This window comes from Atractosteus spatula, chromosome 6, assembly GCF_055471065.1.
Source record: "Atractosteus spatula isolate fAtrSpa1 chromosome 6, fAtrSpa1.hap1, whole genome shotgun sequence".
Classification (NCBI taxonomy): domain Eukaryota; kingdom Metazoa; phylum Chordata; class Actinopteri; order Semionotiformes; family Lepisosteidae; genus Atractosteus; species Atractosteus spatula.
In genome coordinates, this window is record NC_142711.1 from 12244017 (window position 1) to 12270017 (window position 26001).

General features: G+C 34.9%; 1 protein-coding gene across 1 annotated transcript; it reads left to right on the forward strand.

The window, feature by feature from the left end:
- The first annotated feature begins 4621 nt into the window (after nt 1–4621).
- oprk1 (opioid receptor, kappa 1) lies at nt 4622–21998 on the forward strand. Its single transcript, XM_088918716.1, has 3 exons — nt 4622–4848; nt 18856–19208; nt 21472–21998. The coding sequence occupies exons 1-3, from the start codon at nt 4622–4624 to the stop codon at nt 21996–21998; spliced, it is 1107 nt and encodes a 368-aa protein (XP_088774842.1).
- The last annotated feature ends 4003 nt before the right edge of the window (nt 21999–26001 follow it).

Below are 26001 nucleotides of genomic sequence, written 5' to 3' on the forward strand. Positions count from 1 at the left end.
TAATAACATCACAATAAGTCCTGTTTCAGACTACATAATGGAAAATGCACTTAACATATTAAATATTGTTACACTTGAGGAGTCCCAAAATATAAATGTGTTTTCTTTGGCATCTGCTATAATATATAATGTAATATCTGTAAATATAATATTCAGATATGTGGCCAAGTTTTCACTTCAGAATATTTGTATGTACAGGAAAAGTAATTTAAATTCATCCATCCAATATCAGAAAGTGACTTCTTCTTTGCAAGGTTTAGTGTAACCTGGAACATATCCCAGACATACAGAGTGCAACACATTGTTTAAATTAAGATTTTTATTTTATATCAGATGCCTCTTTAATCCCTGCATAGTTCATGTCTCTTGACTCCAGGAAACACAGTGTTTTAAGAAGGATGGTTGATTGGTCATTATTGACTCACTTCTGTCAATAGATAAAAGCAGTTAACTGTCAAAAAAGCATAAGCTAAGGTAGCATCATTGTTAATGGAAATGAAAAACACACATTCCCAGTTATCAGCTTTGGACAGAAATCTCATAACAATTGTTTGTTCTTCAAAAATCAATTTCAAACACAGACATTTTACCAATGAGTTATTAGTGGGTATTACAGTAGTTAATCAATGAAACAGGTGTAAATTAATCATATTTGACTAGATCAAATTAATTTTAATCTAAGAGACTGGGACTATTATTAATTGTGATAGATATGAATGATTGTGATAGAAAAATTAGGAATTTTATTTTATTCATTTATAAATGTGACTGCTCCTCTCAGGAACAACAATATAAATAGCAGCTTTGAATGCTTATAAATGTCATGTCAGAATGATCACAGACCATGCAAGACTTGCATGCACATATCTTGATTGAAAAGACCCATTAAGAGAGCTCTTTTCTTTAGGATATAAAGTTAAGGAAATTTATAACATGCTCAAAGAAATTATTGGAAGCATACTTACATTATGTCATTTTTCTGTCTTAAATTCCTCACATTTCTATAAGTGTTTTTCACCCAGAAGCATCCTTAAGAACTTTACATATAGGAGTGGGTCCACTTCACCAGGGAAGTGTAGCGCCTGTCTGGGTAACCCACATTTGTCAAAAGGCACCAGCAGCCCCACCGCACAGCAGAACAGCTAGAGAAGTAAGAAACTGCTTCATCATTTGAATTAAGGAGGAATGTTTGCAAGGGCAGATTGTTCCAGCCCAGAGTGGAATTCAGCCAGGACAACAAGGTTAATCCCTACTCTTATGAATGTGGGATCTTTAATGACAGGGTATTTATTGGGAGTCAGGACCTTGATTTAAAATCTCATCTGAAGGAAAGAGGGGATAAATGTGAGATTCAAGAGAATTGTATCAGTGTGGCATTCATTGTTAGTTTCAATCACACTCATTCAAAAGTATTTTAATATTGAATTATAATAAGATTGCATGGTGGCATAGTGGTTATAGCTGCTGTCTTATAGGACTTGGGTCCAATACTGGCCTAGTGCATATTGTTTACAGCTTTTGCATGTTCTGTCCATGTCAGAGTGGTCTTTTTTGGGGTGTTTCAGTCTTCTCTCACCCCTGAAAGATGTTAGCTAGGTTAATTGGTGTCTCTTAATTGTCAATGGATCTAAAGTCCTGTTATGCCATGAATGAGTTATCAGTTTTTGTAACTAATCATTTACAGATACAAACACATATGAATGAAATGTTCAGATGTTTTAGAAAAACATTTTGAATCTCATTAGCTATCTCTGCTGATTAATGATTATAAGGTATATTGGAAACCATTTCTTTTTTTCTAGATCCAAGTGCTTCAAAGTGTTAATGTGACATGTTTGTCTGTGCTATGTGTTGCATTGTACATATTACAGTACTTTGTTATTAAACAAGCCTACATTCCTATATCTCTTATTTTGCAAGGTCTAACAGTGAAATTATATCTTTTACAGGTAAAAAATGTTTTTCATTTATTGTAATGCAAATGTCAGAAATCAAGATTCAGACTTAGAAGATGTACTGTAAGAAACTTCAAAATAATTACAGCATCTTGCATTCCCTTACAACAATGTTCCATTGTGGCGTGATACAAATGAACTGGTACTGTATACCATACACATATTTAATGAAACTTGAATACTAAGACTAAAAACTATTGGTAAAAAAGTTAAATGTCAGCAAAAACTGCAAAGATATGTCAATGACACAAGTATTCACCCCTAAGGTTTATCAAAAAATTACCTTTGTGAGTAGTTTTGAGAACATTACAGTACATCACATTTCATCTGATGGATCTCAGAACTGATAAAGGAAACACAATTAATAAAAGTCTACAGGAGCAAACACATCAGTTGACAATCAAGTCATCAATTACATGACAGATGCAGAGCTCAATTGGAATGAAAAAAGGGCAGACAGTGTTCCTCTAGGACCAGCAGTCTACCCCATTCAGTCCATGACTGGCACTGGCACATACAGTAACTGTAAAATGAGTTCAGATGATATGGGGGATGATTTTCAGAACATGCAGCTTGTGCATTCAGGTTCTTGGTATTTCTAATATATTAGTAATGCAGGTTTTACATTAATCTTAGCACATCTGAAAAAAAGCCTTGAAACAAACCACCAGTGGAAGCTCAGTTGACTGATTACAACTCAGGACTCTCTGCAACAGCAGTTCTGCGCTGATGTTTCTCTACACTCACAGGGCTGCATTATTCATGTTCCGCACTATTGCCAGCAAAGCACACCTTGCCAAGGAGTATAACTATCAGAGAAGGCCTAATACCTGATTGTGTACATCAAGTGCTTTCAGAATCGAACACTGTGGCAGTCTACCTTCTTAAGCTTTGTCTTATGGCACAGGCTAGGTGACTGAAAGAAGGAAAAAGCTTTACAAAACCTTCATATTAGATGAAAAGAAGAAGAAAATTGTACTCTAGGTGATATTTTAGAAATGCCTGGTCACAGAGCTCGTACTGGCTTCGAGTTTTGCTTTCAGTATATTGGCACTGGTAATGTGAAGTTATTATAATTCCACAAATAGGTGCAGGAAGTTAAAAAAATTAACCGTGCAACATAATTGAAGTGAAAACAATACAGAAAAAGGAGAGAAGAGGTTTGATGGACAGGTCACAGCTCAAATCAATTAGATTGACTGGTCCTGAGACTCTGAGACCAATATGTAAAAAAAAGCAGTCTGGCAATCCATGTTCAGAAAAATGGAGAGAGCTGTAAGACGTGAATGCTTTGTGGTATCAGCACCACCTCATCAGTACTGGTCCTGAGTAGTACTACAATAACACACTGTACTCCCAAAGCAGGTTTTCTGAAGATTTTAGATTCTCTAAACTTCTAATTCTCTGCACTTTGTAAAATTGGGCTATGACCATTACAGCTACAGTAATTGTTTGAATATATAATTATTCCCTGGTTTGAAGAAACACTGTGAAGCTCACTGGAGTTTTGTTTGTTGCTTATACTGTACCTCATAATTCTGACATACTTTGTCAGAACATTTCTCAGAAGGACCCTTGTGTTATATTTTTCTTCTGATATAATATTAAAATAGTGTAGTATTTGCAGTAATATTAGTGGAGGTGGTGGCAGTTTTACTAAAAGAATTGCACTTTATGTTTTATATTTGTTTGATGTGCTGAAAACATGTCCTCGTATTTAATAATGTAACTCATAACAATCTCTATATTTAAATATATATAATATTTTATAGGCCTTAAATTGTGTCTTTATTAAATAGTTATGCAATAAATACATATGCAGTAATTCATCGTACTGTATATGTACTGTATACGGATTTTATTCTGAAAAATTATATTGATGAACACAGTAACTCTTGACTAGTACTGGAAATGAGCCAAAAACAAACACGATCTATCAGATTAAATAGGCAGATCTGCTGGTTTTGTTTACTCCAAGTAGCCTGTGTCCTGTGTTAATATCTCTGGGCTATTGTCACTACTCTGATGTCATCCGAGCCGCAGAAGCCGGGGGAGAGAGTGGAGGAGTAACTGAGCGGTACAGTCCGTGCTGTGCTGTGAAACTGCGAGTACAGGTGTCGGGCTTCTTCATAGCCACTATCAACAAAGTTTGCGTCTCCAAGAGTCTCTTTTGCGAGCGAATAGCAAATATATCAGCCGGGTCTCAGATTTTAACCACAAAAGAATACCGAAGGTGGAATTGCAATTGTGCAGGTATGTTTCAAGAAACCTTACTTTAATTTTTTTTTACAAATCTGTAGTATTCGTCTTCCGTTTTCTTTTCATTCATGTGATTTGGTAATGTAATACCCTTTTTGTACAGTATATGTACAGTAGACGAACATGATGGTTTAGACACGTCGTTTAGATAGAAGACATTTCAATAAAAAAAATGATTTTGTGTTTGTGCTTGTTCCAAAATACAGCTACCATATACGTGTCCGTTTATTTTTTATAAACAAATATTTGACAGATTGTATTTCGATGAACGTTCTGACAGACTTTATTTTTGTAACATACAATGAATTAGCACTCTCTTTAATATATATGTTTCAGACTATGATATAAGAACTGTTCTAAATATTTTTTCTTCTTCTTACTCTTACTTTTATTAAGATCCACAAGCAATGGAGAAGCCAGTGGAGATTTTTAAAGAAGACAGTTGCTTCCCTGTCTCTTCCGAGGAGTGCTCCACATGGCTGTCTGGTTATTTTGACATAGATAATGTCACAGATGAGCACGGCTGGGCAAATCAAACCATGTCGCCTATCATTCCAATCATTACTGCTGTTTATTCCGTTGTGTTTGTGGTGGGCTTGGTGGGCAACTGTCTAGTCATGTATGTTATCATCAGGTAAGATTAATATTTATATATTTATTTAACAACATGTTAATAATTATTTCAATCAATATTTAATTCTGTTTTTTACAAATTATTTCAGTTGTTTTTCTCCTGCAACGTTAGTTCTTATATCTCAGAAACCAAAGTTGTCCTATTTAGACTTCAGTGTTATAACTGTGCCTTTTCATTTTGAATACACGTGAGCCACCCAGCGGTTATTTTTAACAGAAAATAGCTCTGAAAATGAAGACGGAGAACTGCACTATTCTTTTTTTGTTAAATAAATTTTCAGTAGCCCTTCTAGCTTTTCTATCTAGGAAAATGTTGAATTTAGATTCTCTGCATTAATTTTCTCCCTCCAAAAGACGCTGTCTTTTTATGCTGCATTGCACTATACTCCTCATATGACCTCATCTGCGGTGAATTTTCATGACATAATATTGGCATGAGGAAAACTGATTCATTTCCATAAATCAAGTAATCTACATAATGCACATTTCTGAAATACAATATTGTATTGACAATATTGTTATTTTATATTTTTACTGTTTATTATTAATCAGTTATCATTTAATGTAAGTGGGTTTGCCTATATAACATTAACACCCGAAGAAGGCTTGATAACCAAAGCGTTTTTTTTTCTTCTACTTTTCAGCGTGGACTTAACCTTTGCTATTTCCCAAATAGTGTTATAGTAATAGTGCAACAAAATATTGAACATATAAGACCCTAACAAACGTAATAAATAATATATTAAATAGGATGCTATTAGCAACTTAGAATTGTTGTGAGATTTTTTTATTTGGACATTTTTAATTTGATGATTAAAAGTCTTAGACAGCCCTACTTTAGATGTTAATCATAACCATTTTGCTCTAACCTCCAGTGATGCTTAATTCTTTTCATGACAACATAGTCTGAGTAAAATCATTACATCTTGCCTCCTCTAATTTCCTAGTCAATCAGTTTTCCATTCATTTTTCTAACCGCTTCATCCAGGTCAGGGTTGTGGGGGAGCCGAAGTCTTTCCCAGCAAGTAATGAGAGCAAGGAGGGGTACAAACTGGACTTATTTGGGGAGTGTAATCTTTTGCAACAAATGAGCCTAATGTAGTTTGATAATGACAACATTCACCCACGATAGATGGTGCTGTCCTCACCTTTTAACCCATTAAATATTACTGAAGCATTATTTTGCATGCCATATCGTGATGAATTTTTTGCCCGTTAGTCACAAGGAAGTCAGCTTTTTATTGGGTTTATTGGGTCTAGCTACTCTCATGCATTTATTACCTACTGTCTGTTCATGATTGCTTATCATTTCATTGACAATCAAGTTTTCAAATCTTAAATATCATTCACATGTGCTTTGGCATACTGTATTTCCCATGCCCATAGGGATATTTTGAAATTTGGATTTCTCATATAAGTGGCTGGTAGGTTAATTGGCTTTCTGGGAAATTGGCCCTTATGTGAGTATGTGGGTTTTGTAGTCTGTGTGCCCTGCAATGGATTGGCATTCCATTCAGGGTGTACCCTGCTTAGCATCCACTGCTTGCCAGGATAGGCTCTAGCTCTCCCATGACTTTGATGTGGATGAAGATGGTGGCCCCCCCTGCTGTTCAGCATTTACACATTTGCACTTGGTCAGGTTATTAAAATCATACATGCTGAATTATCATTTTTATGCTGAAGATACTCAAATGTATGCCCATACTAAACCTGACAATGAAGTAGCTGTTTCTGCACTTTCTAATTGCATCTCTGATATAAAAACCTGGATTACTTAAAATTTCCTTCAATTAAACTGTGATAAGACTGAGGTCATGCTACTCAGCACCTCCCATCACCTACAGTAAAAACGATACAGTAACCCTCTATGGATGGCAATGTGCCTGAATTTCAATCAAAATTTAAGAATGTAGGGGTGTTATTTCATTATGACTTGACTCATGTACAGCATACTGTAAAAATATAATTATTTTATCTTATAAATACAGCCATAATGTCCTATTGTTGTCTTTGTCTGTAGCAGAAAAGCTGATCAACACATTCGTCTTTTGACAAATCGATTACTGCAACACCCAGTTCACTGGGGTATCGACTGTAAATCCACACTGAACAAATATGTTCAGAATTTAACAGAATCCTGACCAGGTTGTATGCATGCGACCACAATATGCCCATCTTGGAGTCCTTGCACTGGCTTCTATCAGGTTTTGAGTCGATTTCAAAATCTTCACCTACAAGGGTCTAACTGTACTTGACTTGGCACCTCAGTACCTATCTGACTTATTATCTGCCCCCACGTCACAACCTTAAATGATCTGACTCTGGTGTTCTATACTATATGTCCCACAAGTTTGTTTACATTCTACTGGTGACAGGGCCTTCTCTTGCTATACCCCAAAGCTCTGGAATTGTACAGTATCCCCAAGGATATCAGAGAGTCGCCTATCCTGAGTGCATTTAAATCTGGACTCTTTCTTTTCAGAAAGACTTTTATTTAATTAGTGTCTGTGTCTACACCATTTTCTAATGACCACGTATCTTCTGCTGCACTTCTAATCCCTTGTGTTTCCTATACGTGCTTATTTTGTAATTTGCTATCCTTATAACTGTTTTCTTTTAACTGTTTTTTTACACCTACCATAAAGCACTTTGAGATGCTATTTTAAAGGCACTAAATGAAATAATGATTATTATTATTATTATATCAATTTACAGCAAAAACTATTTCATATTAGTGTTGATTATTGTAATTTTAATACAGTAGGGCTGTTGATCAGAATAAATATATTTTGAGTACTGATTGTATGCAGTATACTGAGACTTGGGATGCAGACTGAAGTAGTGTTTTTATGTTCATTCACACTCATTCTTAAATGTATTCTAATCATTCCATGTGTTGCATTAAAATATAAAAAACAAAGCTAAAGAAAGCCATCTAACAAATTTACTAGTGTTGCCCCTTGTCTGCAATTCTCCAGGACATCAGAGGGGCATGTATTTAGATTTAAGATCAAGTTAGTTCTGAACTGACAAAATAAAGAAATTTTTAAATCATTCTGCTTTTAGCATACAGGAATAGAAATATCATTTCCCCCTTATCTACAGTGTTTAAGCTCTGTAAGTATCCACACATCATTCATTTGTTAGAAGTAAAAAATAAGATGTCCTGATACAATTTTTAATGTATTAAAAATGAATACTGTTGATAATAAGGTGATAAATATTCAGCAAACTACCAGGCACATAAAAGCCACAAGGATCTATAGCATAGCCTTATTATATCCAGGACCTGATGATCATACAATTAATATTTATACCACAGACATAAAGCACTGTGGAAATTGTGGACATAGATTTTTTTCTGAAGGTAATCATTTCAATATGGCAGGACTTTGGACTGCATGGTACAAGAATTATAAAATGATTTATGTAGTTTTTTTCCAGTATGCTCAGTACTAATCCTTTCCACTGCTGTTTAGATATCCAAGACAACAACAGCAACACATTCACAAATTGTCCTTTATTCAAAACTGTTATCATATAAATGTTTACTCTTAAAGTTTATTTCATTTTTTAAAAACATTCTGTATGCATTGGGGAACAGTCACAAATATGTTTTACATACTGTAAGAGTTGATCACAATGTGGCCTCTCTATTTGAAGGATAAAATATATCCTGTTGTAATATGTACATATGTACAAATGTACAGTACATAATACATTGATCCTTTTCTTTAACTGACATGTCTCGCCTACAAATTTATTATTTTAATAATTCATATAAATAGATATATACAATACTTTGCATTTGATAAAAATGCAACATTTAAAAAAAACAATCAACAATCATTTAAATGGAATAAAGTTGTTTTTAGTAAAATATATTTTTTAAACAATTATGATTTCTTTATTGTCAAAATATTGTGTATCCAATGTAGAGAAAGAAGAAAATAAAACGTACAGTGAAAATTGTATTAGATACAATTAGTATCAGTATTGGTAAGTGAAATTGTCATTCTGGCTATGTATTAAAGAAATTTGTATTTCAGGTGTCAATAGTATAGAATTTCAACTTTTAATCCTGGATTTTAGTTTGTAAACATGTTTAGTCATGTTAGAAAAATATAATTTGTTGTGTTTGTTCCTCCTATTCCTCCTATTCCAGTCAGTATCAGTACTTAAATTTAACTTAAATCAAACTAGTGGAAAGCTAGTACTTGGTCACAGACTCCTTACTCATCAACATCATTAAACTCTTGATATGTTCCTTTGAGATGCTTTGCCAATCCTTAACTGTAGCCACTTTAAGTTGTTGGTAGTTTGTGGGGTTTTCTGGCATTAGTTTCCTCTTCAGCAAGTAAAATGCATATTCAAAAGGACTCAAATCAGGTGATTGACTTTTCAAAAGTTGCCACTTCTTCCTGATGAACTTCTTGGTTTCAGTGTCAGAATATTTTGGGTCATTGTCTTGCTGCAGAGTTAATTACCACTCAATGTGTTTTTGTAGACTTCAGAATTCATTCTGCTGCTGCTATCATCAGTTACATCCTCAATAAAGTGAGCCAATTTTCAGAGACGTCCATGCATGCCTAAGCCATGCCATTACCTTCATGGTGCTTCACAAATGAGGTGTTGTGCTTTGGGTATTTGCAGTTTCTCTCTTTCTCCACTCATTTGCCATTCTGTCATTTTGATAAACATTTATCTTCCTCTTGTCTGTCCATGAAACTTTGTTCCAGAACTGTTGTGATTCATCTTTGTACTTCTTTTCAAATTCTAATCTTGCCTTTCTGTTTTTAGTGCTGATGATTGTATTTTGCAGTACAGTGAACGGTGAATTATTGAAGATACTTTCACCCTTGCACTCTGTACATTTTTCTGCATTCTTTTTGGCTGTTATTTTATGATCATCATGGAATTTGTGTTTCGGTTTAATGTGAGAGAAAACAATAGAATGTCATCTTTTATTGCTGGATATTATTTTGCGTACATGTTTGCATGCATATAGAAAATTACACTTATGAATATTTCACTTCACTGCACCAATATTTCTGCTTTAGTAAATTTGTCATGTATGCTAAATTAACAATTAAAGAAAAGGAACTATGTACACTATAGGCTGCAAGTCAGATTAGTAGACCAGTAAGTAGCAGGAATCACAAATTGGTGTGTCATCCTTCAAATGAGACATTAAACCAAGGTCCACAATACTTAGTCTTTATATTCCCCATCACAATTTTTTAAAGTGTAATAATGTTATCTCTGGTGTCATGTCTAAAAGTCCACCATGGACTTGTATAATCTGGTCTTCGAACTAGATAGAATAAGACAAGGAGGACCTTTAAAGGTAATGAACACCTAAAACTTGGTTACATCTTTCAGCAGGACAATGATCAAAAGCACAAGGCCAGCTACACTGAAGTGGCATAAGAACAAGAAACTGAATGTCTTTGAGGGCCAACTCAAGGTCCTGACTTAAATCCAATTGAGAATCTATGGAAAGACTTGAAAATGGTTGTCCATAAGCTATCCCTAAGCAACCTGAGAGTGCCTGAGCAAATTAATGAAGCAAAACATGAAGCACGCGTAATGTACTGTACCAGCAATGCACAGTTACAAATGCCGAATTATAAAAACTCCGTGGAATGTAGTTCTTTGTACAGTAGTACAGTCCCACCTTTTGTCCTCAAACCCATTCCGTTTTATCTTATGTGAGAACAGCATGAATCCACTTTCTTCACTTCATACTATTATACTTTTTTGATTGATCCTTCCATAAACACTCCTTAATACCAGACTAGGTAATAGCGCAGTGAGAGAAATCATTTTCTCCTAACTGCTCCACTCACCATGACTCTTACCAGTAATAAGCGTATTTTAGAGGATGCATACAGTAGATGGACATACTGAATTTCAAAATAAACCACCTTCATAAAAATCTGATTATTTGATCCTTCCGGGTGCTTCACAACGGTCAATTTAGAGAATCCCCGCAAGAGTTTGTGTGTGATTGTTTTGATTGGATGATTAACTTTTGTTTGAAAGCCTTTCTGAAAGACAATTTCCTGCAATATGAGAAAAATGGTGGAGACAGTAGATTTTTTTAGGGCAAAACAGTCTTATTTTACCAGGAGTACAGTTTTAAAGCACTGTTGGATCCCTGAATGCATGAACATAAGGAAGACTGTAATGTATCATCCTTTGGATATTTCTGTTCATTTAAGGTATTCTGATGTTCAGACATTCTGAGATCTTTTTTCTCTCAATGGTATGGGTACTTTGTATAGGGCATGTGTACTAAAGGGTTTGCCAGGTTTGGTACCAAGAACATGTCAGCAGGTACTTTGTATTCTTTTACCAAGGAATCATGCTACAGTATATCTGTTTTTTACCAGTAATCAGTTATTATTATTATTATTATTATTATGATTTTAAATTGCATTTGTGTTGTTCAAAACAGTTGATTTTCATTTTTTTGTACTTCATACCCATTCATATACAAAGCCAGCATTACTTATAAAGAACATTCCAATAGGCATATATTCCTGCTTTCCCTGAGCTTTCTTACACATACAGTACTGTAATTCATTTATTGTACATTCAACAGAGGCATGTATTGTTGGCAATTCATTGCATAGACATACAACAGCCATACAGCAATAATTCTGTCATTCGGTTTTAGCAATAAAATCATCCCAAAGACACGGCAATAGATGCTTACAGGTTAGGTCACCTCCTTATGTCAGTGCTGCCATTGCTCCTGAAATTCCCATGAGGCTTGAGCTCATGACATTTTCAAAAACAAAATACTGTAAAATCGCATGTATCGATTTTAAAGTAAAATATTCTGAATGTTTATGGTCTTTGAATTATTATTATTTTTTTGTTTCTTGTAAAAGTCAAGTTGATAGGAGCATTATGATTCATGCATGATTAACATTCTACTAGCTTTTTGTTCAGTAAGAATAAGACATTCACTAGAGCTGTGAGGGACATGTGGCTACCAAATGTGTTCATACATTAGAAGAGATGGGGGATTTTTTTGAATATCTGCTTTTTAAGTTTAAAGCACACAGGAACCCTCCCCCAACAAAAATGCTGGATTTAATATAGTGGAGCTTGTGTCGGCATTACTGTGTATTTGTTTGCTTGTTTTTAAAGCAGATTCCATACGTTTATGTACTGTATGGATACCTTTACAGCCTTGGAGAAAAACAGATGAATTTTAAATTCTTAAGCTGCTGAAAAGGCCACAAACCTTCATAAAACAGGAAAAAAATACAACTACAGGTTTCAGGATATGTGGTGAGAATCTACTGAGTTTGGACCTGGAGTGTCATCTGCATGAAGTTTGTATGTTCTCTGTGAATCCATGTGGGTTTTTCTCCTACAGTGCAAAGGCATATGGGTGAGTTAATTGGCTGGAATTAATTGGTTAGAAATTGGATGGTTGGATTATATTTATTGTTTCTATATAGTGTGAATGAATATTGCCCATACTCTTATAAACTCTAATAGAAAGATGGAGTAGATATGATAAATAAAGCAATAAGCGAGAAATAATGCTAAATGTTTTGCTTCATGTAGTTTATTTATTTACACAATTATACTTCTGTATGTCTATATAAATGTATTTTTTAGAATATATCGAGAATCAAAATGGGTTTATCTTTTATTACTGCAACAAATTTACATTTTATTATCAGGAAAATGACAGTATCATTTTTGTAACAGGTGCACTGACATTTTATTGAACAGATGGCATTGATATTTTCATTTATGCTGATTTAACATTTGTCATCAATAGGCTTGATCAACAAGATACGTACTGTAAGCCACAGACTAGTGGCATCTGTGACCACTTTTGGAAGTGATACAAGCTGTACATCTGCACTTCGTGCTTTGCAATAAGTTGCAGATGCTGTGTTGTGGTATTGTGTCCCATTCCTATCATAGAGCCTGTCCACTGGTCTCTGAGCACTAAGTGCTACACATATTCCCAGCTTGTCCTGCATATTTTTGATGTGGCTCAGGTCTGGTGGGCACCCACAGCATAACTATCACATTCTCATTCACATCTCACAAGATAGCTGTTATTATAAGGGCAGCATGAGAACATGCATTGAGTTGGTACAATGTTGTCATTTTAGAATTTAGACTGCAGGAAGGTCCTAGGACAAGTATCGTACAGTCAGGTTGCCATTAATCATTACAAATAGAGTTCTGACAAGTAGAGTAGTGACAAATACTCCTGCCCCGAGCATCATATGTGAATGACCCTATTGATTGGTCTGTTATACATACTAAATCAATTACTGTATCACTGTGCATGAGTCCCCGTGTAACCATCTGGTCCGCAATTGATGACACTACCACCTCTTCACAGTTGAACTGCTGATGTGAAGATTGAACTGCTGATGTGGGAGTTTCTGGGAGACTGGCAGTGCAGAAAAGGTCACAAATACCGAGCAAGATGATGTGTAGGTCTTTGCAAGGAGTAATGACCTGTGATTGACAGACTCATTGTAAGACTACTGTATGTTTAGCTGTAAAGTGTTGCCAAGTTAGAATTTGCTGGCTCTGAACACCCCAGACCATGAGTAACTTAGTCCTGACTTAGTCCCATCTTAGCCTCCAATGAACCAGATGATGGCACAAAGGAGTGGTTCTCTTGATAAGCAGGGCATATAGGTATCTCTCTAGTTTTTCCAGTGGGTGTGACATTCAATAGGTTACATCACCCCATCAGCAATATTCCCAGTCAGCTGTTTTACTAAAGAGGTGAATTAGTGCTTATGCATCAAAATCACTCAATTGTGTCACACAGGACATGAATGACCAATTAATCAAAATGGCACAAAAAAGTTAACAAATTCTGTATACTTTATTATTCTAAAAGCATTCTCTGATAAAGTAATAACTTTTGATCCCTTATGATGCTTATATACAGTAACAGTCTTGCAAAGGAAGAAAGTTTATTTTTTTCTGTTTAAATTGTTTTGTTTGTGCAACAATGCATTAGGAAGCATAATATTTCTGTATACTGTATCAACCGATTTCTGCTCAAATTCCTGGGATGTACAGTGTCACCTGAAGTTCATTATTGGTCATGATATCAAGTTTTAACGGCATGGTGGCACAGTAGTTAGCTTTGCTGCCTTGCCACTCTAGGGGTCGGGTTTCAGGTTAAAGTTCTGGAAATGGACTGCTATCGTGTGTCGTGGAGTTTATATGTTCTCCTCATGTTCACGTGGGTTCTCAAGTTACCTCCCACAGCCACAAAACATACTAGTCTGTGTTTGAGTCTCTGTCTCTGCCCTGAGATAGACTGGTGTCTTCCTCCCAGTGTTTGCTGGGAGAGGCTTTGCTTTCCCACAACCATGAATTTGAGGAAGTGGTTAGTAAACAGATGGATACAATTTTAAATTATAGTATAGTTTATAAGGATAATAACATCCTGTGAAGTAAAGTTAGCATTTAATTAAGAGGCAATGGCTGATTTCTTTTTTATGGGTGGATATGTCACGTTAAAATAAACATCGGAAATGAAGAAATTCCATATCTATATCCTAAGGTTAGAAAAGAAATCAATGAGTTTATAAACTAGAATTTTTCTGATAATCAATGAAAGCTAGAGAAATTCCGGGGGAGCTGAAGTTATATAATATCAATGTACAAAAATGTAATGTTTTGGAGAATGTATTGTAACAGGTAATTACAGGTAAATCGATTTAACAGGCATATCCTAAAATAGAGGAACAAGTTAGATAATAATGCAGTAATGCTGTTATTGGAAACTTATAGGTAGGCAAAGCATTCTCCTCAGCAACATCTTGCTTAAAGGATTTAGATTTTTTGAATAACCCACAAAATGTATGGACACATATACTGTAGGTCCTATTATGTTGTGTATCTGGATTGTCAGAAAATGTTAGACAAGGTTCCCAACAAGTAGCTCATTCTTAGACTAAGAGCTTTGGGAATAAATGGTGTGCCTCATAACTAAACTCAAATTGACCTACTGTATAGTGTAGAATAAAAAGGGTATATGGAAATGGGGAATCTCAGTTGGGCATAGTGATTCAACTGACTGATTCCCCTAGGACTACTGCTCTTCTTTCTCCATATGAAAGATACCATCATTAGCCAGTTAGACTTTCTGCTGATACACAGATCAGGGGAAGGGCAAGCAACAACATAGAGTTAGGTGCACACAGGAAGATGAGGATATGATTCAGAATTGAGCAGATACTGTACAGTACCTGGCAAATTAAATTCAAATATTAGTAAAAGCGGTACATATACTGTAGGTAAAAAAAAAGAATTGGACATACTTAAACTAATGGGCCATGGAGAGTTACATAGTGGGAGGTAAATTAATCATTTTCAGCATCTATGCAAAACAAAAACACATAGAAAAGCAAATGTTTGCTTACACTATGGAATACAAGTCCAGAGCAGTTATGTTGGATCTGTAGAATGCTTTAGACCACATTTTATATATGATGCTGGTTACTGACACAGTAGTAAAGTTTTAGACTGAACTGAAACATAAAAAGCCTCTTTTTGAATATTTGCTGTGTTTAATATTGTGTGTCATACTCTAAAGCATATTCAAATATGTATTGTGTATGCAAAACACACATTGGAAATTTAAAGATTTTTTTCAAAAGAAAAAGGAGGAAGGTTTCATTAGAATTTCTCAATAGATTCATCCATGTTTTCTTGGAACAAGCTCTTGTCAAAACAAAATCCTCCAAACAATATATCTGCTTATAACAAATTCTCAAGGCTTGACATTTACCTGATAGCAGACAAAATTGGATTCTTGGATTGGCAGTGTACCCCTCTTGTTTTTTTGTAATTTCATACCGTAGCTGGAACCAAAAGGTTTATGTTTGTAAACTATGATTACTGAAACATACTGTACCAACATTAGTTTTTACTGAAGATCACAGATCCAGTAACCTTTTGTGTTATATCCAGTTAGAGTTTCAACATTTTGAAAAAAGTTGACAAAAAACTCTAGCTTTGTAAATTAGTCTACACCCCACTTCCTCTTTCATGTAATAGCACTTTATGCTTAGTCTACACTGCGTTCTGTGCTTGTAGCATTTTTTTACAGCTGGTGATTTACACTGGCTCTAGTATATGACAGTGGAACAGATGCATTTTCTTTTACATTGCCTATTGCACAAATAATGCAAATTCCTCAATTTCTCCTCAACAGATTTTTTGAAAGATACTATGATATTTGAAGATATTACTGAATTGTAATCAAATAACATATTCAATATACAACAGATTTTGCTGTTCAATATCAATAAAATAATGTTAAATTGTGTTTAATAGGTATTTAAAATATATTTGAATTCCATGTTAATACTGTATTATATAGTTTATTATATACAGTATTCCAACTGTGTGTCAATTCCAGACTATATCTTTTTTGTGATGTAATTGTATGAAGGACTGCTGATGAAGAATGCTTTGTACACTTCCTTTAACAGTAAGTTTTATGTGGTTAATTTGTTTTTGTTTCAACTTTTCACTGAAAGCAACATTTTCCTGACTTGGTAAAAGTCTTGATTTGACAATGCACCTCATCAACTGGTACTGGTCAAGCACCAGACTGACATCTTCAGGAAACTAGGAGCGATTGAGATCATCTGGACCCTTACAAACATCCTGTAATTTACTAGGGGGTAGTGCACCTTTGAGAGAGTAATGCGATGGAATAAGGAAAAAAAATATCTACCTTGCGTCATATAGCTAATTTAGGTGTTAAGGAATATATACATTGTAAGATAATCTTATATACTGGTCAGGTAAATGCTGTGCAGCAAGACTTTCCCTAATTGACTGATTGGATTCTGCTGATTGATAATGGCTCCTTAAACTAACCACCACAAAGGTAGACTTACCAAAAATGTAATCTTTCTTTCAAAAATATTGAACAAGTTTCAAAGAGATCCCAACGTGTCACAAAAGAATATGGTGACAAACTTCTAGATCTCTGACTATGACTGAATGCTGCTTCTCACCTGATCACTGAATTATCCACATAATCTGGTTTAAGGACTATGGATCAATCTAAACTAGATAACAGATCTGTAAAACAACCTTGTAGTGACCTTCAGTCTAGAACAGACTGGGAAGCACCACTGTAATTGTGTGACATTATCAAGGCCATCAAAGCCGTGCAAAGTGGTAAATCCCCAGGTCCTCTTGGTTGTTTAATTGAATTATATACGTTGTCCTCAATGTAATGGCCATTGCTGGACTTTTACTAAATCTTTTCAAATGGACTTCTTTAAACCACAAGAATTTCAGTTTTGCTTGAGCAACATACACTCTTTTTTGTGTTTCATACAGCAACATACACTCTTTTTTGTGTTTCATACAGCCCTATTTCACCTTTAAATTGAGATATTAATATTTTTGGAAACAATCTAGTATTTTTGTCAGAAATGCTTATCCCTACAATAATTTCATATAACCAGACAGTAATTTTGCATGACCTGACAGGCAGAGGTAAAGGTAGACATACTCTTTCTATATTTATTTTTAGAAAGATTATTAATATTTATATATATATTCATATTGAAATCCTACTTTGCTTAGACGCTGAGAAGGACTTTAACAGAGTAGATTGCATCACTTCAAATTTAGAAGACGTTTGGATTTGGCCCAGTACTTGTATCATTGATTAAATTATCACATTCCTTTCCTTTGTTTTCAGTACACATCAATAATTGTCATTCTGCATTGTGGCATTGGACAGGGCTCTGTTCTTTTTTACCCTTGTGGCTAGCCGGTCTTTAATGACATACAGTACGATCTGCCATTAGAGTCCACTAAAGGCATTTAACTATTGTAAAAAGATTCCCTTGACGTTTATTAGGTAATTAATGTACTGCTGGTGAATGGTAAGATTCCACATTCTTACATGGGGTGATTTATGATGTGTTAGTGTAGAAATTGGATTTTCCCATGTTAGTCAGGGTTGGGTTTAGGCAGCAGTCAAACTGCTATAAGAGTTTAGAGGTAGATAAGGAGGCTTATCTCATACATACCATGAGTCCTTGGTGTGTAAGACTTATTAATTCTGCACTAAAGCCTATTTTATGTGTTCAGATCCCTGGAGCCCCTTATCTAAGTGCGGCATCTGTCACATCCCTTCTAAATGATCAGATTATATACTGCTTTCTCATTATAGTTCAAACCCTTTGGTTCAACAACACTAAAGACAGGTACATCAGGTACAAAGGTACAGTATATATATATACACCATTGATCCTGTTCACACACAGGGTTTAAATATGAATGTTTCTAATGTTACTTGAGAGCCTGTACTCCCAGTGCTGGCTATTTTCTTTAAAGTAAATAATGACCAAGAAGAATTTGTATGTATTATTTTCCAAAAGAGGTTGGTTTTATCTACTATTAGGACTGGATGAGGACAATGTGAAGGTCAAATAAATATGTTAAACTATAAAATCTTAAGAGGGTATACGTACTTTTCACCATGCTGTATCTTGATTTTGACCCAAGATGCAATAGATGGAAGCAGGCTTCTGCTAATCTTACCCACATGTACTGGTCATGTCCCCAGTTGGTTCCATTTTAAATATTTATCTAGTCTGACGAAGTGCTCCTTATAATCCGCTTATAGGATTATAATAGAGTTACAATAGAGACTTTGCTCTAAATTATTTGTAAAATGCTTTGGGATCGTTGTGGGATGAAATGCTCATTCTAAATATTATTAATTTAGAAATTAATCACTATAAACACTTTTCCTCTAAAATCATCTGTATTAGTATTTAAAATAAATATTCTTGCATTACACTGCTCTCTTAGAAGAGCAATGCAGATAGACAGATAGTCTGCTTAATGTATTACATAGAGAAAAAATAATTTGTAGAATAGAGAAAAAATAATTTGCTATTTATTAGTTTGTTTTTTAGCTTCTGTCTCACTAATTATGTAAATCTTCCTTCTCTAGATATACAAAGATGAAGACTGCAACCAACATTTACATTTTTAATTTAGCAGTGGCAGATGCTCTGGTCACCACCACAATGCCTTTCCAGAGTACCGATTATTTGCTCGGATCATGGCCTTTTGGAGAAGTGGTCTGCAAAGTGTTTATATCTATCGATTATTACAACATGTTCACCAGTATTTTCACACTGACCATGATGAGTGTTGATCGGTACATCGCTGTCTGCCACCCTGTCAAGGCCCTTGATTTCCGCACTCCAGTAAAGGCAAAGATGATCAACATCTGTATCTGGATACTCTCCTCAGCGGCTGGCATTCCTGCTCTGGTACTGGGAAGCACTCAGACTAAGGATGGTGAGTAACAACTTAACTAAGTGTTTTATTTCTGTGAAAATAATTGCTCTGAAATGAATTTCATGTTTCCTTCTAGTCTTCCATTCTGTTGTTAAAGTAAACTGATCAACTGTCTCTCACATGCGGTTTCAGGAGAGGAATCTAATGCAGATAGTTTTCATTAGGTTTCTCTATAAATAGGTAAACAACACAGGAGAAGGTGCCTTTATAGTAGTTAGGGCATCCAATAAATTTCAGTCAGCCCGTCGACTTGGGTTAAACAAAATAGGTATACCATATGGTCTTTCCCATTGATAGTTCATATGAATACCTACCAACAGCAAGTTCACTCTCCAAGGAACCAGTGTTCCATTGGGAAAGAGGTGGGAGCTCTCCTGTGGATGGAGCAATTTTACCTGCTTGTTCAGGCTTAAGGAAACCAGTTAAGTCTGAAACAAAAGGGGAATCCAGGTAGGCCAGTGCGTTACAGACCATATTACAGATAGACAGTGATTTTCCATCAGGCTTGCTCCAGCCTTATCCCCAATCCCAGAATTCCCTTTAGTTCAAGTGGTTAATGCAAGCAAGTCCTCCTATGCCATATTACTGGTTAATGGGAATCCTACCATAGAGCTCTAATAAACAGCTTCACGTAAACTGCACTGATTGTTGAAATTCACTGTTGAAGTTCTCTTAAAAAAAAGAAGCTTATATTAGATGTTTTGCAATCACTGATAGCATCATTTTTTCTTGTTAACAGGCTTTCTATCATTGTGTTATCACCAATTGTTCCGGGTGATGGCTGAAGCATTACAATTATGTGATGCTGGTTTAGTCCCCATACTCTGTCAAGCTTTTTCTCTCAGTGGATTTAGATAAAAGTTTGCAGTACTTTTCATATTCAGTAGCTCATATTATTTAGGATCTTATCTTTTAAATGTTTCTGTAGAGCTGCACCTGGTTCTAATTTATTGATGTGTGCATTTGATAGATAAGTAAGCTTTCATTGCATTTGGATGAACCTAATTTCTCATCGGTACTGAATGGTAAGAGTCATGAAGATAGAGTACTTAGTAATGCTCAGGCTGAAGTCCTACCTTTATGATTTGTCTTCACTCTTAAACTTTTTAATCCTTTTCATTTATTTTTTATTATTTTTTTGTTCTAATAAAGCTATCTGTATAATTAGATGTACTGATTATTTGACTCTTCCTTTCTTGTCAGTTATATGGTGAATCACACAATGAAACAGGGTGATGTTGGATCAGTACTACATATTGTAACTATGGTTTTCAAATTACTTTACCACTAAATAGATAAGCTATAAAATTCAGTATTTAAGTTTTAATTATTTCAATTTGCAATGTACTGTACCATATCCCTATAGGTAAGTTAGTTTTCCCACTTTAAAATGATATGTAGTTTGGAAAAAGTGTTGGATCAGTCCTTATTTTATAAAAAGAAGTACCTTTATTTTGAACAATGGATGAGAAGAGTTTTGTCTGACACTGTGCTCACATAGAAGAACTGTATTGTACTGGTATACTTGAACTGTACTGGATGGTATACCTCATTATTTTATCTCTTTTTCTCTCCCAAAATCACCATGAACATTTATTAATCTAAGACAAAAATAATGTGTTGTAGAATTTTAACCACAGTTTTTCCAGTGTGATAAATACAATACAGAATTAATTAAATCATTAGACAATGGTATGGTAATGGTAATTTTTTGCATTAACAAATTGTTTTCACAATAAATAGAATGCCAAGTTATCCATTGCTTAAAACACTAGATTTGAACCATACAATATAACTACTTACTACTAATCTAACATAAGCTCTGTGATGGCTGACAATACTTAACCATTCCATAGATGAATTAAGACCAGATATATAGAATTAAAGGATAGAAATAAGAACTACCATAATTTCAGTTCTAATAAAGATTTGACAATACCTAGAATATTAAGTAAAAAACTAAATATTGTTTTCAATAGTGTGTGCTATTTAACAATGCAGTAAAGTATTCCAAAAACTGTTCTTTCTATACCAATTGTGTTTATTTAAAATTTCCTGGAACAATTTTTTAATCATTTAGACAGGCATTTTTTGTTTATGTCACAGATTTTGATGATTTTTTCTGTTTCAAACACTGAAAGTCATTTTACACATACCATCTCCATGTAGTACTTTGTGTTGTGCACTATTCCTATAAATAAGTGGAAATTTTATGTACAGAATGCATTATAATTCCCATTGTATTTTTATATACATTTCATAGGTACTACAGAATGTGCTTTGCAGTTTCCAGACCCCTACGTATACTGGGACACGCTAATGAAGATCTGTGTCTTTATTTTTGCCTTTATTGTGCCTGTGCTCATCATCACTGTGTGCTACACCTTAATGATACTCCGTCTGAAGAGCGTTCGACTCCTGTCAGGCTCCAGGGAGAAGGATCGGAATCTGCGTCGCATCACAAAACTCGTGCTGGTGGTGGTGGCAGTTTTTATCATCTGCTGGACTCCTATTCACATTTTCATCCTCGTCAAAGCCCTCACTAATGTTCCAGAAACCACCTCTTTGATGGGAGCCTATTTTTTCTGTGTGGCTCTTGGATACACCAACAGTAGCCTCAACCCCATTCTTTATGCATTTCTGGATGAAAATTTCAAAAGATGCTTTAAGGACTTTTGCTGTCCCTCCAAACTAAAGGCAGACCGACAAGGTGGTAACAGGGTGAAGAGTGTAGTGCAAGATCCCGGCTTGCCCCAGGAAACTGTTGATGGGACGAATAAGCCAGTATGACTAGCAGTGGAGTTATCCTCCTTCTCCCCCCATGGAAGAGAAGATTCAAATGATCTTGGGCTAACCCAGGTCACGTCTGCGGTCTGAATGTTAAAATGACAAACTTAATTTAAACCACAAAATTGGAATTATTTTTAGAAGGGTTTCAATTTAAAGGTTTGATATACTTATTAATTAATTAGTGAGTATTGCCTGATGCTTCAAATATGTTTAAGGTTTTCTGAGGTGGATGTACGATTATCTCATTAAGGACTATCAATACTAAAAAAGCAAGGACAAATGAGCACTCACACTGATAAAAGAACATGCATGAGAATGAAGAGTCCAATTAGTGGTCGAATTGCACGCAAAATGCTCAGTTCAGTAAAATATCATGTGGTTAATTCCTTTAAAAAACTTTAAAAATATCTTAAATGCATTTCTTATGGTTCCTCTAATACAGTACTGAAAAATTTATTAATTTCTTGTTAATTGAAGTCTGTTAATCATGCCTAAAAGACATTCTGGTATGCTCTGCCTTGGATTTCCTTTTGGGGTATTATCATCACATGTCAACTTTTCAATCCATCCCAGACATACTCTGAATGTATAAAAGAAACTGGGGAGGAAGGCTCACACACCTCTCTTGCACCCCATTTACAGCCCTGCAACAACTCCCTGGCTCAATACTTACAATAGTGAGAAAGAACACAAGAAAATTTAAAATGATACATTTACGTAATGCATTTTACTCTAGGTCTCATTCGTACTGTACACAGAATAAACAAATTGATAAAATTTGATAAAATTCATAAGGTAACATTTTCACAATTATGATAAGTACTCAAGGGTGGCATGCTGGCGCAGTGGTTTGCATTAGTGTCTCGCAGTGCTAGGGATTGGGGTTTAATATCGGACCTGGGGTGCTATGTGCGTGGAGGTTGTATGTTCTCTACGTGTTCACATGGGTTTCCTGTGGGGACTCTGGTTTCCCCTCATAGCCCAAAGACAAGCTGGTAGGTTAATTGGTTTCTGGGAAACTTCTCCCTGGTGTGAGTACTGTGTGTGTGTGTGTGTGTGTGTGTGTGTGTGTGAGACCCTGTGCCCTGAAATGGATTGGTGTTCCCTTCAGGGAGTACCAAGCCTTGCAAGCATTGCTCTGTATCCCCATTGACCCTCAATTGGAAGAAGCAATTTGAAAATGGATGGATGGATAAGTACTCAAAAAATAAAATGAATAAAAGTTTATATAAAAAGCTGGTATAAAAAAACTTCAATATTAGAATCCCCTCAGAAACCCTTGGAATAACGATTTCTCAAATGACAAATATGTACTAAGAATGATGATGTGATGTTGTTCATTATGACAGAACATTTCATTTTGCAATGAATGCGCATGGTGGGAACACAGAAGAACCACTGAACTAAAAAGCAGCACTAATGTATCTCTGTTTGAAATAAACATGCAAATAAGCATGTTACAAGTAAAGCAGCTACATTAACAAGCAGGTATAATACAATTTTGGGGTTTTGATATAAACGAAATACAGTAAACACAATTAACTCACTGATATACCATTGACACCCTCATGAACATACAGTAATATCACACTATGGGAAAACATACAATATGTATATTGTTTCTGGAATTATGCATAGACAAATATAAATTGTTATCTCACTGCAAATAAAAAAAATAGTGGGCATACATTATGATTAAATTCTATGTAGTATAAATATACAGTTTACAAAATTAAAAAAGGAAATATAGGACATCTATTTCTTGAAATTGCATACTTTGTTCTTTAAATATTACAATTCTCAGGGAATTTTGGCATAGGTAAAAATAAAAAATGACACTTTGCCTTTCATTTTAAATGCTGGGGAGAACATGTAGTCCAACCTAATGCTGAGACTTCAATGATGGCATTCTTTGACATTGCATCTTGAGTTTTTGGGACAATGTGCTAAGGAGCTATTATTTTTCCCCTATATTAACAGGCCACAAGTGCCCTTCTCTGTAATGTCCAGGATTCATCATACCTTCAGTTCCCAAGTCCGAAAAAATTGCCAAAGAATTGAATTATTTTATAACAAAGAGAAGACTGTAATTCTTTCAGCAGCTAAATTGAATTAAAATTGTACAGATATGTAAAACCCTGAAGGTTAACTTGCTGCTTTATGGTACCAGACATTATATTGACAATTTGTGATAGTGTACCGGTTTTCTGTTAGTGTGCTTTAAAGTAAACATGAGGTTTTTAAGTAAATATGAATTATGTTGTAAACAAATACACTGCTACTGCTTTGACTGTGGTCTGTCAAAAGTGTGATTATATTACCATTAAGTGTACTGTAAGTGCAATATAGCATAATGTCTGAAAGAGACTTCATTCACAAGATTATACTTAACTGTATGATAATCCTGGACTAGAACGTTAATCTGAAATTTGTCAGAGGGCTTTCAATCACGTTTATACAAATGTGTCTTAAAAGTCTATTTTTAATTGTTATATACACTTTCAGGATATGGTCAAATCAGAAATTTAAAAAAGTAAATCATTTCAAAAAAGAAAATGTATACACTGATAATTTACTGATTTAATTTTTTTTTCCATGTGCACAGTATTTTACGTTAAAAGGTCTGTTGTACATATATATATACACAGCAGCGAATATATATTTTCAGAGTAAATTCACTGACTGAAAATGCGTAAAATGATGCTGAAAATCTTGAGACTTTGCTGAGCATGGGCCTTTTTTGTTGTGGAATGATAAATGTCTGGCAAGACAGATAATACAAAGACAACAGGTAACACAGCGATACTAGCTGAAGATTATGTCATGATAGGAGCACCTGTTTCCATGACAGTAGTTCAGCACTGCCATGGATTTTCAGTGTATTCTTGAAATGTTTTGAAACCAATTTCAGAAGGCTGCATTAACTAACAACTTTGCCCCTTACTCCTAGTAGAGTTCCTGGGCCATTTTAGTTGACATATCTTGACAAAGACAAGACAAGACAAAAGAAAAACCTACAAGGCTTTAACAGTCATCTTATATCTGAAATTGACAAGATGTTTAAATGAACAGCTTTTAAAATGTAGTTTGTCAGTAGCAGGGGAATATCCCCTGAAAAGGCTGATTTACCAAGATAAATTTCTGAGAGACATTTGGCTACAAGTTTATTAATGCACTTGAGAAAATGTAATCTGCAGTGGTTGTTAGTAAAAAATACTGTGAGTGTGCATTCAGTAGTTATTTCATAACTAAGTGAAATGTGAAAATTTATTTGTCAGTACTGAGATAAAATATTTTGCCTTTCATACCTCAAATATTGGAAATTGTGATGGCCAAAAACGTTTATTGATTTTGTCCATCTGAATCATTTGGCAGACAATTTGGAGATACAGTCTATATTATTTCCAGCAGCATTCTCCCTGTTGGAGCTTCTTGCTAGAGACAACAAGGTTTGGGGATAAAATATCCTGGTAAACTCAGTAATCAAAGTTTTCCTCCACTCTAATCATGAAATCAAACCCTAAAAAATATATTCATTTACATTTATCTTAAAAGGAACGACATTCTTTTTCAACATGAATTTCACCTTTTGGTGTTAACAACACTTCCAGTGAAAACTCAGTTTTGGACATTCTACCTGTACTGTATGTTGTCATGGAACTCCATAAGCAAATCTAGCTTCATGGTCAAGCTCCAAAATTGTACAGCACTAGAGTGCCCTGTAGATTCCATTTGTTGTCCATTTTGTGAGTTATCCTTCCAAACCACATTTCTGACTACACTTGTAAAATCGTTTTCATATTCTCTCACTGCTGGAGTATTAGCCATCCCATTAGCTTTGAAACTCTTGGTAAAGACGCCACAATTTAAACCGTCATGGCTTATTTATAGCCATCACTAGTGTTGTTAAGGCTGATAATGCTTTATTTAGATATTCAGCCATTTTTTGGAGAAAATTATATTGAGTTTTTTATGTTTAACTTTCTTCAAAACCAACTTATAA

Bases quoted from the DNA above. Each gene is read 5' to 3' on its own strand.
- oprk1 (XM_088918716.1), top strand. From the start codon at position 4,622: ATGGAGAAGCCAGTGGAGATTTTTAAAGAAGACAGTTGCTTCCCTGTC. The intron at 4,849-18,855 runs GTAAGATTAATA...TTCCTTCTCTAG, and splicing joins GTCATGTATGTTATCATCAG to ATATACAAAGATGAAGACTG. The intron at 19,209-21,471 runs GTGAGTAACAAC...TACATTTCATAG, and splicing joins AAGCACTCAGACTAAGGATG to GTACTACAGAATGTGCTTTG.